The 16,100-nt window shown below is 45.3% G+C and overlaps 1 protein-coding gene across 2 annotated transcripts in view; it reads left to right on the forward strand.

Moving 5' to 3' along the window:
- The first annotated feature begins 1,921 nt into the window (after nt 1-1,921).
- The window catches only part of LOC115171254 (neurogenic locus notch homolog protein 2), a 54,996-nt gene continuing 40,817 nt past the window's right edge, over nt 1,922-16,100 (forward strand). Inside the window, exons 1-2 of one of the 2 annotated variants that reach the window (XM_029727886.1) lie at nt 1,922-2,221; nt 4,151-4,223. In XM_029727886.1, coding sequence (XP_029583746.1) covers nt 2,158-2,221; nt 4,151-4,223 — 137 coding nt within the window. In that variant the 5' untranslated portion in view covers nt 1,922-2,157. Of the gene's footprint in view, nt 2,222-2,684; nt 3,946-4,150; nt 4,224-16,100 lie in introns of those variants that run through there. The other variant, XM_029727887.1, reaches the window with a different exon arrangement.

A 16,100-nucleotide genomic window follows, 5' to 3' on the forward strand; every position in this document is an offset into this window, starting at 1 on the left:
ATAAATCGGAAATACCAGAACACATACACAAACAAAAGTGTCCCCAAACTACATTGTGGTGCTGGGGAATGCCCCTCTCAGTGGTCCATTACCCCCAAATATAACATCTCCAACAGCAATTTCTACTGAGATATTTTAGCGTATGACAAGGTTGCAGCTGGGATTGGTCAACTGCCCATTTTGACCTCTATTGTGAAAGTCATCAGGGAAGGATGAGGGATGATAAGGCGGTTACAGTCAGACATGGAATTCCTGGGTGATTATAGACTCCCCTAACAGACTCTCTGTCTTACAGCACACAGGGAGAAAACCCTCTCTGGGAAGTCCTCCAGCTGGAAAGGACTCTCAACACAGATGGGAGCCTGCCATGACCCATATGGAGAGGTTATACCACAAGCCCTGCGGCTGCAAGACAAAACTGTAGCCAGCCAGGTGAGATACACAAACACACCCGATCACACACACTTGCAACCTCTCTTCTTCTCTACATCTGTCTTTCACAAACATATGGAGACACTCACACATAGTCAGAGAGTCTTGGTTGAGAGTGAGTTTGCATCCAGTGGCTATATCAGTGTGAGAACATCAACATGATTTGGTGGTGCTGGTGAAGAAATGAACTCATCCACCCACCATGTGTACATCATCAACCATTGTATTCACTGCTGAATCCGGCTATTGACTGGGATGGTTACAGCAGAACACAAGTTTTAGAGGGTCGGTGCCAAAAGAGTCAGGTGTCTGGTGGGCCCTAACAAGCTCTTTTCAATTACCCCTATAGAGTGACGTCACTGGCTGTAACGAACCACTCCAAACGAGCTCTGCTACATTCACACCCCCTATCTAGCGCTTGTTAATTTATTCAAGGCCAGGAGCAGAATGTCAGTGTGCTACTACCCCCCTTCTCCTCAGTCCCCCGCGGAGAGAAACTGTGTCATAATGCCGGACTCCTTTTCTCATTCAAATCCCGCTTATTGTCTCTGTAAGCGACCGGCTCCGCTCTGAGCACACAGAACAACCGAGGCACTATACAGCGGCTGTAGAAAATGAGTCCACCGACACAGGGCTTTGGACGCTGGAGAGGCAGGCTGAGAGAAAGAGAGGCCTGTAGCCCTGACAGTAGTGGTATAAAGGGTGGTAACAGGGATGTCTGCTCTCATTTCCATCATGTAAACATGATTCACAGTCTTATTTGCAAAGCATCAAGTGTAAACACACAAACAAACAAACAAGTAGCACCTAGACACACTCCTGTCAGGATAACAAGGTGCATTGTCAGGAAAACAGTAGTCCATCACACTAAACTGTAAACATGTTGTTATTCTACAAAGAGTGTTATCTGCTATTATAAAGTTGATAATAACAGATCATATCAAGTAGTAATGGCAAAGATTTTTTATGGTAGAAGTTGACATTTCTATATATTCCTTTGATATTTCAAAATCGACTTGATTGACACTCAACATGACCCATGGAAAATGTAGGCTACTTAAAAAATTACATAAATCAGAAATTAGATATCTAACAGTGTGTCAACATTAATTCATGGATTTGTTGCATTGAGATCACAACTTTTTTTCATGTAAATCTACTCTAGATTGGCTATTACAGATCGATTACAATGCTGAAAAAACTCAATATAACATTTATGTCTTAACGTGCTGTCATATTAATTAGATAATTTACTGTTTCTTTGAAATTATTTTCAAGTTTCATACTCTTGAAAGACAACAAGACTGGTCTCTCCCTAAATGTTGCTAATGACATACAAAAAACACTTTACCCGGTCCATTGACCGGTGGCTTGCGGACTATTTGTCTTGAGCGGAGTGTAACCCCTTACTGCAAGTGGAAAGAGGAGGAAAGGAGGGCGGAGTGATACCAAGTTGTTTCCCAGCGCAGACTTCAAGCTGAGAAGAAAAAAAGTTTTTCAAAAGTTCCAGGAGGAGACGCACAGCAGCCGTGTCCGAGCTGCCAATGCTAATCCGGGATAGGACCTATACCATTTATACACCGTTTTTATTTTTAGTTGATTAATGAACTTTTTGAAGATCCCAGACACTGCCTCTTGGAACTTTTATCTCTCGGTGAACTCAAAGGATGTATTACTGCTAAGTTAACACTTCAAAGAGAAGAGTTGGGACACATTTCCACCGAGATGGGGGGGAATTATAAAGTTTGGATATTTTTACCAATTTTATTCTTGGTCCATAATTGCGAAGGTAAGGACAATTAATTTATTTGACAGTCACATAAATTACAATGAATGTGTATGTGAGCTGTATTCTAAATTTGACTAGCAGACAAGTCTGGACATATTCTAGCTTTTTGCGGTTTTTTTCCCTTCACAAATTGTTAACGTTACATTTTGTCACCTGTGCGCTGCGCAATTTAAATGGCTTCAGATTGAAGCACATGCCAGACAACATGCTAGCTGATCTCTAGTCTAGGCTACAAAGATTTGTTTTAAGCATTTCATTTACAAAAGCATGGTTGGTTGTTAGTGCGGTTCAAAATTAGATTTCTAACAGGTTAATATAACACCTAAGAAGGCTATTATAACGGGTTAATAACTGGATAACAAGCCTACAGTAATAGGCTACCAACTTTGTAATTGCATAATGTTCTTTGTAGACTGGTAGTGAACAAGGAGGATTCTATCCTGGAATATGTTCCCACTAAAGTTATTCTAACTTCTAGCAGTGTTTGAGTGACAAAGCCCAATGTATTCAATGGAAGGAAGTTGGGAGGTGTTTTGCGGAGGTTGATATCAATGTTGCATCTTCTAGTTTGTGGTGAGATTTTTGTTTACAGATTGCATCCGATAACAGCAAAGAATCCGCTTGTCTCTGCGGGACTGGAATGCGTCTCTGTGGGTAACTTTGCGAGGCTGATCGCCACGGTGAGAACATAATGACAAGCGGTGGTGTGGAGCGCGGCTGGCAGCGCTGACCAAGCCCGCAACAACGGAACGCGGAATGGAACAATTGAAAGAAAGTTACTTCGGGCATTCGTCCACAAGTTGTAGGCTAGAAGCACGGTTTACTCACATAAAAACGGAATTCCATATGTATGTCTTGTAGGAGATAAGTATTTTCCCTATTTCATTGAAGTCTTATTATCCTCGTTCGTGGGGGTAACGTTATAGGGTGAGATTTGTTTGTGAGTGAAGGGGGGTGATGAGGCAAATTTACCCCTCCTGAACAAAGAGCTTTTAACAATTGAACTGTGTTGATGTGGGGGATGGGATGAGTGCTAGAATATAATTGAACATGATTTAAAAAAGGTAATCTGTCTATGTTGTGTAATAAGCTACCACATATGGCTCACAAACCTTTTGGATGGATGTTTGATAGGGTTGTGAGTTCCAGATCTGTTTGTGCGCGAAAATCCGTTGAACTAGGCCTACTGTTGAGAAAGTCACCGATAGGTCTATTTTGTTGACATCCAGTAAAATAAAAGTTTATGGTTGCAACATTTGATTGGTTGTATACAGGGAAGCTCATAGTTGAACTCTGAATTAATTAATTATCTTGCAATAACCCTGAACATGAATCAACTTGAGTCGGCTACATTACACTGTAATTAAACAAATGATGGAAACCATTCATTGGCTTATAGGCTTTGCCTACCCTCAACGAAACGGGTTGGCAGATATTCTTATAGTTATCCCATATAGTCAATAATTACCATATCAAACCTATTATTACTAAAACGATTTTGAATCTATGAAAAAGAAATGGAATCTTATCTCGTTTCTCTGTCTACACGGATCTCAGCATGCATCTGCATTCAGTCGCAGATAAAGCTATCAGCTCTTGCCAAGAAAGTCAACGTAACGTTCCCATGTAAGCGGGTGTGTCCATAAAGTGTCATTTTAACGAGTGGGAAAATGGAACTGTCTAGCCAAGAGCAACATGTTTGAAATCCAGCACATGGCTTACCGGTATGTTGGAATGATTGATTCTGAACAGCAGAAAAGTGTAATTTGATCATATATATATATTTTTTAAATGCCCACTTCTCCGCCCACAAATTATATAGGATGCTCTATCAAATGTCTGGATTAAATGAATATTTCAAAACTGCCCTGAGAAAAGGGCCTGATCACCATGGGCAGGACTCCCTTCATCTCTCCTTCCTCTCCACAGGATTCCGCTGCGTGGATAAATACAGACCTTGTGACAATGGAGGAACGTGCATAGACTCACCCTCGCGATGCATGTAAGTGCAACATCATGTTTTATGGATCACACATGTACGAATTCACTGCAGGCCTGCATTGTTCCAAATGGTCACATGATGAGGAGGAACTCTGAAAACAGGCCAGGCCCAGGCCCATGAGTAGACTATCACGATTAGTTGAGGAGTTATGGTGTAGAAACGGTTCAAGAAGCCATAGTTTAGTCATTTGTATCAGTATGCAGAACTGGTGTTATTTAGAGTTGGTTAGTAAATCATTGCATCGCAAACTACTGGAGCTGCACTGCGCTCACAATGGGCTGGAACTCAGCCAAGTGCTGGGTGGTTATCGCTACGTTGTGGACAATTGCACGTGTTTACGGTGAACATTTGACACGTTTAGTTAAATGTTTCAATCTGCAATCGAACCACTACTTGGGGTGTAATGTGTATAATGAACAATGCGTGGATACACACGAGACAGGTTGAATGGAGTGTTCCAGCCTGGACGTGTTTGGCTTGTGACACACCGTTCACTTGCAGTTACACCTGTTGAAGATGAAGAGCTTTGTGAAACATAAATCACAGTATTAAACTGGTTATAGCATGACTAAGCTGTTCCTTATATGCAATTCGATGGATTGTTTCGTAACCAGCAGAATTCCTTTTGAGAGTTTCCCACGGTTTCTATATCGGTGAAGCAACATGATTGTTATCATGAGAGAGCCAGGGGCTGCTGTTTTTACTTTCCCGCCTGATTTGGACATTTTCTGTGTGAGCTCTCACAGTCATTCACAGTGATTAGGGGTGTTTGTTTTTCCAGTAGGCGAGGGGGTACGTGGGAAACAGTAGTTAGGATAAATACAGTGTGATGATGGCGCGGGGCCGTTAGGGTTTTTACCATTGGGAAAACCAAAGCCTATAATACATTAGGGTTTGAAGTTGGACCAGAGCTGAGAATTGGATGGAACAATAATGCTGGTTCCTTTGGTTTTTACTTTTGTCTGATGAGATTGGCTGACAGGCAGCTTCCCTCCACTACAGTCGTTTTTAGGACTTGGTTGGTGACAAGACCCTCACCTTCATGCTACAGTTGGGCTAAAGGCTATTTGACGTCATCAAGCATCATTCCAATTCTCAGTAGAGTTTCTCAACCAGGCTGTATAGTAGCTCCCTATGTAGACTAGGGATGGACCAGTGATTCCACTAGACTAGTCTATACTATAGTTGCTGCTTGATTGGAACTTTCTACACTGCCACCTCATTTCATTACTTACATCCTAGTTCTGACCTGTCTGAGAACATGGCCATTGTAAAAGATCAGTCACAGACACCGCATAAAGGTATACAAGTGGCAGGCAGCGTCTGTGTAAACGCATGTGCCGCCAGTAACCACAAGCGACAATAAAGTTCTCAAATCATTACCTAAGGCAGGGAAAGCGCTGGGTAAATGTATAATTGTGTTAATAGCTCCTCAAACTGTTCTTTGTGAGATGAGCTCTCTTCTGTTTTCAAACTGGTTAGACTTTCTGGAGCAAAAGACTTCTCAGTGTCTTCACATAACTCTGCTACCAACTAGCCTATGTTTCTACCTTCTACTGGTCATTACTGTATTAATGTACATAGTTAAACCCTTGAACTTCGACCAAGCATATTCATTCATCTCCCAACTTTAATGGCGTCCATTAATGTGTAATCACCCCTCTGGGTCAGTGTCAACAGCGATGCATAGAAGAGATTTCCACTAGAAAATCTAAATGCCATACCACACAAAATGGTAACACGCCCACAGCAGGGCCATGACCAGGACAGGCAGCGTAGCCTCAGCCCGGCCAACGGGAGAGCAGATCGGAGTGGTCAAACCAGACCTAGTCCTAGACAGAGGCGACTGGAGGACCCACCTCACCCCAGCCCCATCCCCTGGGATCCCAGTGTAACTGGAGATCCACAACAGCAGAAAAGAGCCTTTCTTCTCCCAGATACCTGACTGTAACCGTGCACCATCAGGAGAGCTGAGAGCTTGGGAGAGGGTGAGAACAGGAAAGGGCACAGGAGAGTGAGGGAGGAATGGAGAGAGAGAAATAGCAGATAGAGATAAAAGTGGTAGCTTTAGGAAGAAATTGTAGAGAGCTGGTGAGACACGTGAGATTTTACCTGAAAATCATCGAGGGTAAACTAGCCATTAGCGCTCTGTTTGAAATCAACCTGTGGATTTCCCTACCTGATGTTTCAGAGCAGACGCTGTTGATCAGGTCCTTCTCTGAAGTTGTGCAACGTGGCTATTATTTTCCTCTGTTCTCAGGTGACAATAATATTCTTTATTTTCTTATTGTCATTGTTACTGTCCCAGATACCAATGTATCCTCTGTCTGGTTGGCAAACATAAAGACATGATACTAAACTCTACTTTAAGCATACCAGAACCATGAAGCTTTGCTCCCTCCCTGTTAGCCCTGTCTGCCTGGCCCCCTCATGGTTCACTGCTGTCTGTCTGGCCCCCTCATGGTTCACTGCTGTGTCCCTGTCTGTCTGGCCCCCTCATGGTTCACTGCTGTGTCCCTGTCTGTCTGGCCCCCTCATGGTTCACTGCTGTGGCCCTGTCTGTCTGGCCCCCTCATGGTTCACTGCTGTGGCCCTGTCTGTCTGGCCCCCTCATGGTTCACTGCTGTGTCCCTGTCTGTCTGGCCCCCTCATGGTTCACTGCTGTGTCCCTGTCTGTCTGGCCCCCTCATGGTTCACTGCTGTGGCCCTGTCTGCCTGGCCCCCTCATGGTTCACTGCTGTGGCCCTGTCTGTCTTGCCCCCTCATGGTTCACTGCTGTGGCCCTGTCTGTCTTGCCCCCTCATGGTTCACTGCTGTGGCCCTGTCTGTCTGGCCCCCTCATGGTTCACTGCTGTGGCCCTGTCTGTCTTGCCCCCTCATGGTTCACTGCTGTGGCCCTGTCTGTCTTGCCCCCTCATGGTTCACTGCTGTGGCCCTGTCTGCCTGGCCCCCTCATCAGGGGCGAAAATCTGATATCAACTTTGGAGGGGACAATTACATTACATTTTCTCAAGAGTAATTCCTGAGGGGGACACCAAAAGTAGTGCTGTAACACATAGCCTACATTTTAATATGGTAAATGTATATTGAGGAACCAAAGAAATAAGGTGTTTGCCGTACTCCTAACTACCGGTACCCAAAACTACACAACTAATCACAACAGCAATACCATTGCCTTTAACAAATCTTAGTTCAGTCAGCAGTTTAAGTTGAGAGTGGGGGTATCCATGGCATTTTCCAATTATGTTCCTATTTTACAAGTCATAAAAATTGAGAACCTTTCATAATGTTGCCAAAGACTCAACAAACTTACCTGAGACTCCCTGTCTCTGCCAGTCTGTCCCTGCATATCTGTCCCCAACTCTGCTGTCTGTGTGCCATCTGTTGCCTGCTCTGCCTAATGACATCATTGTGAAACATTTCCATTAGAATTTCATTTCTTTCTTATGAACATTTTATCAACTAGTCTTTGAGATATTAGGCTACTAGGGTTTTTACTTTGCGTTTTGGTGTACTGAAAAATACTCTGATGTCCGTCTTTTATTTTTCTGCCATTTTTCTACCTGGCTGGCTGGCTGGCTACACACACAGTGTGTAGGTTATTTACAGTAGGAGATGGGCTTCTATCATCTTATCTTTTATCATTCTATTTGGGCTTCGATCTAAAAGGTAGCTAGCAAATGTGAAACGGATTAAAATGACAAGAGTTGACAGCTGTATGAGTTCACCATTTACACAACATATGCTGCAACCTTTTGTAATTTTAATAGTTTGTTTCATATTGGCTGGCTTCCAACAATAGCTGAATTTGAAAAGCTAGCGAGCATCAATTCCGTTTCAGTGGTGTTTGCTATAATCTTTGCTACCCGGGTTAAATAAAGGTGAAATAAAATAAATAAATTGCGACAATTTAGCTTTTGTAACGAGACCATTAAATATATTTAAGACAATGGTAGAAGAGAGTGTAGTTCTGTTCAGTTTGGACTTCAGTTTATCGCTAACCTTATCACAGGGACTTTGAAGCACTAATTTACATCATCTGCATGCTGATCTTGGAATAAATTGACGATAGCAAAGATTCCATCTTTGACGAGGCCACATAAATGGAATAGGTACTAGCTAGCTTAATAGTTAATATTTGCGCGCTAGCTCTGCATATTCAGCTAGTGTGTGTGCGCGATTGACTGGATTAACCTCACGTCAGTTACGTTCATTGAGTGCCTTTCAGACAGTAGATACGACCCCTCTGTTACCTTGCCAACTAAGGAACTGGCAGTGGATCAAACCATTGTGAGGCAAAGGGTGGGGGGGTCGCAATCTTTTGAAACTTAAAAACGCGCTATTAAGTGTCTATAATCAGCACAATTGCTTTCATTGCCTATTATTAATATTATTTAAATTACATAGTTATGTTTCAGTGATATATTGGGGGGGACAAGTCATATTTTCCCCAGGATGGGGGGGTCGTGTCCCCCCCGTCCCCCCCGGGATTTCCGCCCCTGCCCCTCATGGTTCACTTCTGTGTCCCTGTCTAAGGTGAACGAGCAGGGTCTCAGACATGTGTAGTGGATAGCAGATTACAGGAGCAATCCTTCTGGAACCTGTTCCACCGTCTCACTGAGCCAGCATGACGGGTCACTTCTGATAGGTGCAGGGGCTGGCTGGTCTGGCCTGGGAGGGACTACTATGCTGATGCACCTGTAACACACACTACAGCGATCCAAGTGATTTGTTCTTCTCTGAATCATGATAACAGTATATTGGATCTAGTGCTTTGGCTTCAGGGCATGATACTCCCTGTTGTGTCATATTATGAGTCTTAGCTATTCTTTTCTCTTCTCTTGATGCACCTGCTAACATCAACATCCTGGTTGGTTGGGGAAAGTACAAAACATACACAAATCATTGGACAGAACGTTGTTGTCCTCTCTGTCCCTCATTCTCTCTCTGAATCCCATAATTGAACACAAGGCCAAGGGAGCACAAAGCCCAGAGACAGACAGACAGACAGACGGACGGACGTGTGGTGCACTTGATGGTGAAGAGGTTGAGTATCACAGAGAGTGGCCCTCTAGGTGAGCAGTCAGTTGAAGGGCCACGGGCCCCCTCTGCTCCGCCCTGCCCTGCCCCTGTATGTCTGTGTGTAGATGGAATGTGCAACGAGGGGCCGCTGGAGTGCTGGAGATAATTAGGCAGATTGAGAGGGTGTCATTCAGGGGGGGGTGTAGGGGACAGCTGGTGGATGTTGTGATGGTAATCCAGTGAAGTCAGATCTTTGACAAAGGGGGAGAAGCGGAGGGCCAGGTGCTGCCATTGAGCGGCCTGCTGGCCGCATGCTGGGAGAGACGGGCTCGTGCGTGGAGGAATGGAGCCGGCCGGCCGACCAGCCCACAGGCCTCCTCTTCTCTGAACATGCTCCCTTTCTCTCTCACTGCCATTGGGGATGAACGCTCTTTGTCTCTGTGTTTTTCCCCAGCTCCTCCGACGGTTTATCTATCCTCTGTGTGTTGTGTCTCTCAAAGCCCACAGTGGACCCCACCACAGATTGCACAATGGCTTCAGATCCTCTGTCAGGGATGGATGGATCTGAAAGATATGTTCTTCTCTCTCTCTCTCTCATCGCTCTCTCTCTCTCTCTCTCTCTCTCTTGCTGTCTGTCTGTGAGGCCAGGCGGATGGAGGGATGGAAACAGTGGCTCTGTGTGTTATTAATAGCTGTGATGTGACCTCAGTAGCAGAGTGAGGTCTATAAATTCTAAGTGTTGTGTTATAATGACCTCCATGGAAGCTCCCGGCCTCTTAGGACATGATGAACGAGGGACAGTTTTTCAGTTGATAGGGAACAGCCACTTCAGCCTGTGTGTGTGTGTGTGTGTGTGGTGTGTGTGTGTGGTGTGTGTGTGTGTGTGTGTGTGTGTGTGTGTGGTGTGTGTGTGGTGTGTGTGTGTGTGTGTGTGTGAGAGTCTCTGTGTAGTAAGGTCTCTGTGTCCTAGGAGCTCTGTGTAGTAGAGTCTCTGTGTCCTAGGGTCTCTGTGTAGTAGGGTCTCTGTGTAGTAGAGTTTCTGTGTAGTAGGGTCTCTGTGTAGTAGGGTCTCTGTGTAGTAGGGTCTCTGTGTTGTAGGGTCTCTGTGTATAGGGTCTCTGTGTAGTAGGGTCTCTGTGTTGTAGGGTCTCTGTGTAGTAGGGTCTCTGTGTAGTAGGGTCTCTGTGTAGTAGGGTCTCTGTGTGTAGGGTCTCTGTGTAGTAGGTCTCTGTGTAGTAGGGTCTCTGTGTAGTAGGGGTCTCTGTGTTGTAGGGTCTCTGTGTAGTAGGGTCTCTGTGTAGTAGGGTCTCTGTGTGTAGGGTCTCTGTGTAGTAGGGTCTCTGTGTAGTAGGGTCTCTGTGTAGTAGGGTCTCTGTGTAGTAGGGTCTCTGTGTAGTAGGGTCTCTGTGTAGTAGGGTCTCTGTGTAGTAGGGTCTCTGTGTTGTAGGGTCTCTGTGTAGTAGGGTCTCTGTGTAGTAGGGTCTCTGTGTTGTAGGGTCTCTGTGTAGTAGGGTCTCTGTGTAGTAGGGTCTCTGTGTTGTAGGGTCTCTGTGTAGTAGGGTCTCTGTGTAGTAGGGTCTCTGTGTTGTAGGGTCTCTGTGTAGTAGGGTCTCTGTGTTGTAGGGTCTCTGTGTAGTAGAGTCTCTGTGTAGTAGGGTCTCTGTGTAGTAGGGTCTCTGTGTTGTAGGGTCTCTGTGTAGTAGGGTCTCTGTGTAGTAGGGTCTCTGTGTTGTAGGGTCTCTGTGTAGTAGGGTCTCTGTGTAGTAGGGTCTCTGTGTAGTAGGGTCTCTGTGTTGTAGGGTCTCTGTGTAGTAGGGTCTCTGTGTAGTAGGGTCTCTGTGTAGTAGGGTCTCTGTGTAGTAGGGTCTCTGTGTAGTAGGGTTTTATGTGTTAATGTTTGCTTTATTTTCCATGAGGAAAGAAAGACCTGAGCAGAATTCTGAGTTTCCTCATGAAAATGCATCAGGTTCTGTTGAATGTGATTATTGTCATTTGGATCCAAACCAGATAGACCAGATAGACCATTTGATTATGATTTGGATGGGTAACTGGCGGTCACTCAAATAGCCCTGGTCAGCAAAAATTTTTTAGATTGTAAGTTAGTCTTGCGGCCAGCTATCTAAACGTGTAGTAATCACGGTCGAATTACCGACCAGGCCCCAATTGATTTTGTTAGTCAATCTCAGTCAGATATCCCCCCCCCCCCCATGACAGTTCAGCTTTTTGTGACTCCCACCCCCATTAAAGTTGCCCATCCCTGAGATGTAATCCTGTACAGTACCCCTGAATAGAGCCAATTCACCTTGAAAGAGAGATTTACACACACTCCCCACTCACTGGGCACAGATGTCATTTCAACAACAATTCTGATGTACATTTGGTTGAGTTGTCAACTAACATGAATTCAACATGAAATCAACACAAAATGATACCATGTCATTGGATTTAGGTACAAAAAAAATCATGAATTCACTTACGTTGATGACTTTATGCAAATCCAATCAGTTTTCCACGTTGATTAAACGTCATCACACTGATTTTGTTTTTTTGCAATGACGTGGAAACAATGTTGATTCAAAAACGGTGACAGGCGTAGCGATGCAGGCGGACAACACAGTTAGTTAGTACTGTTGGCTTTGCCCGGAGCACCTTGGGGATAGTAGTGTTTTCTCTGGCGTCGTCACGCTGGATTAGAGAGGAATGCCTAGTAAGATCCCTCCTTTCCTCTCCCCCTCTGCTGCTCCTCTCAGTGCATTGTCCTGCTCACCTCCAGCCCGTTCACCCCTCACCTCCAGCCCGTTCACCCCTCACCTCCAGCCCGTTCACCCCTCACCTCCAGCCCGTTCACCCCTCACCTCCAGCCCGTTCACCCCTCACCTCCAGCCCGTTCACCCCTCACCTCCAGCCCGTTCACCCCTCACCTCCAGCCCGTTCACCCCTCACCTCCAGCCCGTTCACCCCTCACCTCCAGCCCGTTCACCCCTCACCTCCAGCCCGTTCACCCCTCACCTCCAGCCCGTTCACCCCTCACCTCCAGCCCGTTCATCCTGCAGGCTTCTCAGGAATGCTTCAAACACCCTGACCACAGGCTCTCGTTTAAAACGGCATGTTTGGAATGACTGGTGGGATAGATAGACAATTAGGTTCTCTCACGCCAACATGCAGCGGGAGGGAACCACAGATCTCTCGTGTCTGGTTGACAGGCAGATTGAGCCATCTCCAATCCGTCATGTCAGGAGACCACTGACTCCATGGGTGAATCTCAATTGTCTTTCTTGATTCCTTGCATCCTCTTCCCTCACCTCCTCAAAACGCATCCATGAGTGAGGATCCATGGAATCAAGTAAACACAATTGAGATTCACTCCCAAGGAGTCAGTGGTCTCTTCCCGACTTGAAGGAACCTGTGGATTCAGCTTGTTGGACCTGTAGATAGGATTTGAGGTGGTTGCATATCTAAGGGAAGATGAAGTGTATTTATCTGAGACAGTGGTGGTTGGGTCTGAGCAGAGAGAGGAGGTCGCGGGTAGAAGGGGGTTTGCCCCCACTGCTCCTGGTTCATGGGGGCTGGAGGAGAACTGGGGGGCTGTGGTTCCCAGGCCCTATCAGAGGAAGTGGTGCCTTCTGACCCGCTGTCATACGCACATCCTGTCTGTGCAGCTTAAAGCAGCTTCCTCACTGCTCTCTGCCCTCCTCCTTGATCCCTCCATCCACACTGACCACAGTACCACCAACAGCGTCCCCTACGCAATCATGTTACTGCCACAACTCATCATCAGGGATTGTGGTACAACTTGCCTGCTTGTTTTTCTCATGTGAACTCTTCATGTTTTATATTTGGAATCTCTACTAAGAACAAACACTGACTCACACGCACACAGCACTCAGACACAGAGACACAGAGACAGAGACACACAGACACAGAGACAGACACAGAGACACATACACTCAACTGAGCTAGATAATCATTGTCAGACTGTCCATTATTGTGTGGCCCAAAGAGGAAGAAAATATGCAATGAAGTCCTTTATTATTAACTACATTATGCTTCAGTCCCTATATGTCTAAATCTCATGCTTAGATAGGGATAGTCCTTCCTCTGTCTCATCCCCTGCTTGTTTCTCTTTCTGCTGGGAGACTACGGCTTCTAAAGAGACATGTCATTGGAATAACTGAGGTTGAGCCCAGCCGATCGAGACTCCTCCCCATGTTCCCCTCCCTCTCCTCTCAGACCCAGACTAGCTGAGGAGAGGAAGGAATGGGTTCTTCCCTCAGATGACCAGAAGAAAGGCAAGCACATTTTTCCACAACACAGAAATGTGTTAATGTAGGCAGCGAGCAGCAGGGTGCATTATAGCTGCAATATCGAACTTTTTGGACGATCTGGGCGATCAGTTATAGATCTGTCGTTCTCATTGAAAGCAAGTCAAAGAAGCAGTAGATCTGTTCTATGTGTGCTCTTTCTATGCTTCCCACTCTTAAATTTAGTTTTACTTTCGATTTTGCACACCAGCTTCAAACAGCTGAAAATACAATAGTTTTGGTTATAGAAAAGACATTTCACAGAGGTTTAGATGGTACAATGATTCTCTACACTATACCTGCTTGTTTGGTCACATAAACTGAAATGTTGGCGAACTATTCGAATTTTAACAAGCAGGAAATGGTGGAGCGATTTCTGCATAGTGCACCTTTAAAGTAGATAGAAACCAGACATGGTTACAGAAAGATACAAGTCAAATCCCACGTTGTCGAGTGTTTGTTTTGGTGTTTATAAGATGTTAGAGGAGATAGAAGTGAGGACCTCATCCTTCATCTTAAACTTCTCCAGCGGTTTGTTGGTGAGAGTGCTTGAGATAATGGACATTCTTTGGCCCTTTTCCTAGTATTCTCCCCCAGGTTTCTTATCACTGTGGAAGATAGTCCCTGTCTTGTAAACATACCTCCAATGACTCTGATTATCACACAGCCTTTCTCCTGTAAAACGGTCCGCTCTGTGCTGGTCTGTTTGCTTTGGACTCCACATTCTAATCCATCAGCCTGTCTTCATAAAAGCTTTTGTTTGAATATATTGGAATCCATTCATTGCTCTCTCCCAAAGTCATTGTGAAATAAATGTTCACTGAGCAGTAGAATAGCCAACTATGATAAATGAACTTGGTCTTTGGATTGGAACAAATGCTGTCTCATCATCATTAGTCACATTTAGGCCTGGCTATACATTATTCCTGAATGAACTTGGAACCATCGCAGTGAGAAACAGGCCAGATATTGGAAGGGAAGTTCTGTCGTTTGATGACGGGGAATCATTTGTTGAGAAACTCTGTGAGGAAGTAGCCTTTTATGCTGGAAAAAGTCCCTGTTATTTTCTCAGGCTCTGCAGCAGTCTGGTTCAGTTTAGGTGGGGGGGTGGGGTTCTGTGGTGGAGCACACTGAAGAATGCTTTGGAAGACCTCAACCCTGGGATACATGTGATGTGGTTATGGACGTCTGCTTTGCTATTGAAACTATTTCAGGGAGGTTTTTTTTCCAGAAGAAAGGGTGTTGACATTTGAGGTATTTCTTAAGATATCAACTTTAGTGTTGCATTGTCTCCTAAAGAATCAGTGTCTTCGTTTCAGTTTAATGTGAGGTAAATGTGTGTGTTTACTGCATTACAGAGCCCTTATTTACACAATTGCAGCCATGTGTCACGCCAAGGTACAAAATTGCACCATGTCCATGCAGTCTTCTGACCAGAGAAACTAGGACTTACAAAGAGCATTGAGCCGAGCAAAGCCACAGGAGTTTGAAATTCACTGATATGTGTTCTTGTCCCCTCGAGGGTTAAGAGGGTTTAGTGACAGCTTTTTTCTGCTCAGATTCATATTTGCTTTTCTCTAAGAGGAGGTTAATTGTCTTAATGTTCACATGGTTAATATTCATGCCATCGGGGCGCTCCTCAAACCTCCCTCTGCTCATTTCAATACCTCCATTGTCTGTCGCCAAGCACCATTGTTCAATAAAACGTTGGACTTTAAACGGGGAAACTCTCGTACACACATCCTTTTATAGTTGATCATGGTCATTCTGTTTGATCATGTCACTAACTGAACTCTAAGTTACCTAAGAGATCATTGAATAGTTTGCTGACAACAAAATGAAGACACTCATTCAGAGGCTGTAGTGTAGTTAGTATGTGTTAATTATTCCATATCTGGCCATGTCTTATGACTTTAAATTCTTATTTCTTCTTATTTCATGTGGTGGCCCTGCTGTATGCTCTCCAGAACTTTACAAACTGTCTTCACAGAACCCTATGTCTCTCCCAAATGCCCCCCTCACCTCTCACCCTCTCCCCAACCATGGGTTACTGTTGCCAGGCTACAGCTGAGATCTGTTGGTCCGTGTAAACTCAGGCCTGAAAGACTGTCTGTTTGGGTCACTGCCCCTCCTCCCTCCACTCCGCTCCAACCCCCCCCCCCCTCACACAATGGAGTTCTGACTACTTTAGCTCTTTTATTTGGCCCACATAACTCTCCCCTACCCCCAACCTCTTGGCTCCTCTCTGAGAAAGAGGAGAGCAGGGAGAGAGAGAGGAGAGCAGGGAGAGAGAGAGGAGAGCAGGGAGAGAGAGAGGAGCAGGGAGAGAGAGAGGAGAGCAGGGAGAGAGAGAGGAGAGCAGGGAGAGAGGAGAGCAGAGAGGAGAGAGGATGAGAGAGAGGAGAGCAGGGAGAGAGAGAGAGGAGAGCAGGGAGAGAGAGAGGAGAGCAGGGAGAGAGAGAGGAGAGCAGGAGAGAGGAGAGCAGGGAGAGAGAGAGAGGAGAGCAGGGAGAGAGAGAGAGGAGAGCAGGGAGAGAGAGAGAGGAGAGCAGGG

The sequence above is a fragment of the Salmo trutta genome, chromosome 32 (assembly GCF_901001165.1).
Source record: "Salmo trutta chromosome 32, fSalTru1.1, whole genome shotgun sequence".
Classification (NCBI taxonomy): Eukaryota; Metazoa; Chordata; class Actinopteri; order Salmoniformes; family Salmonidae; genus Salmo; species Salmo trutta.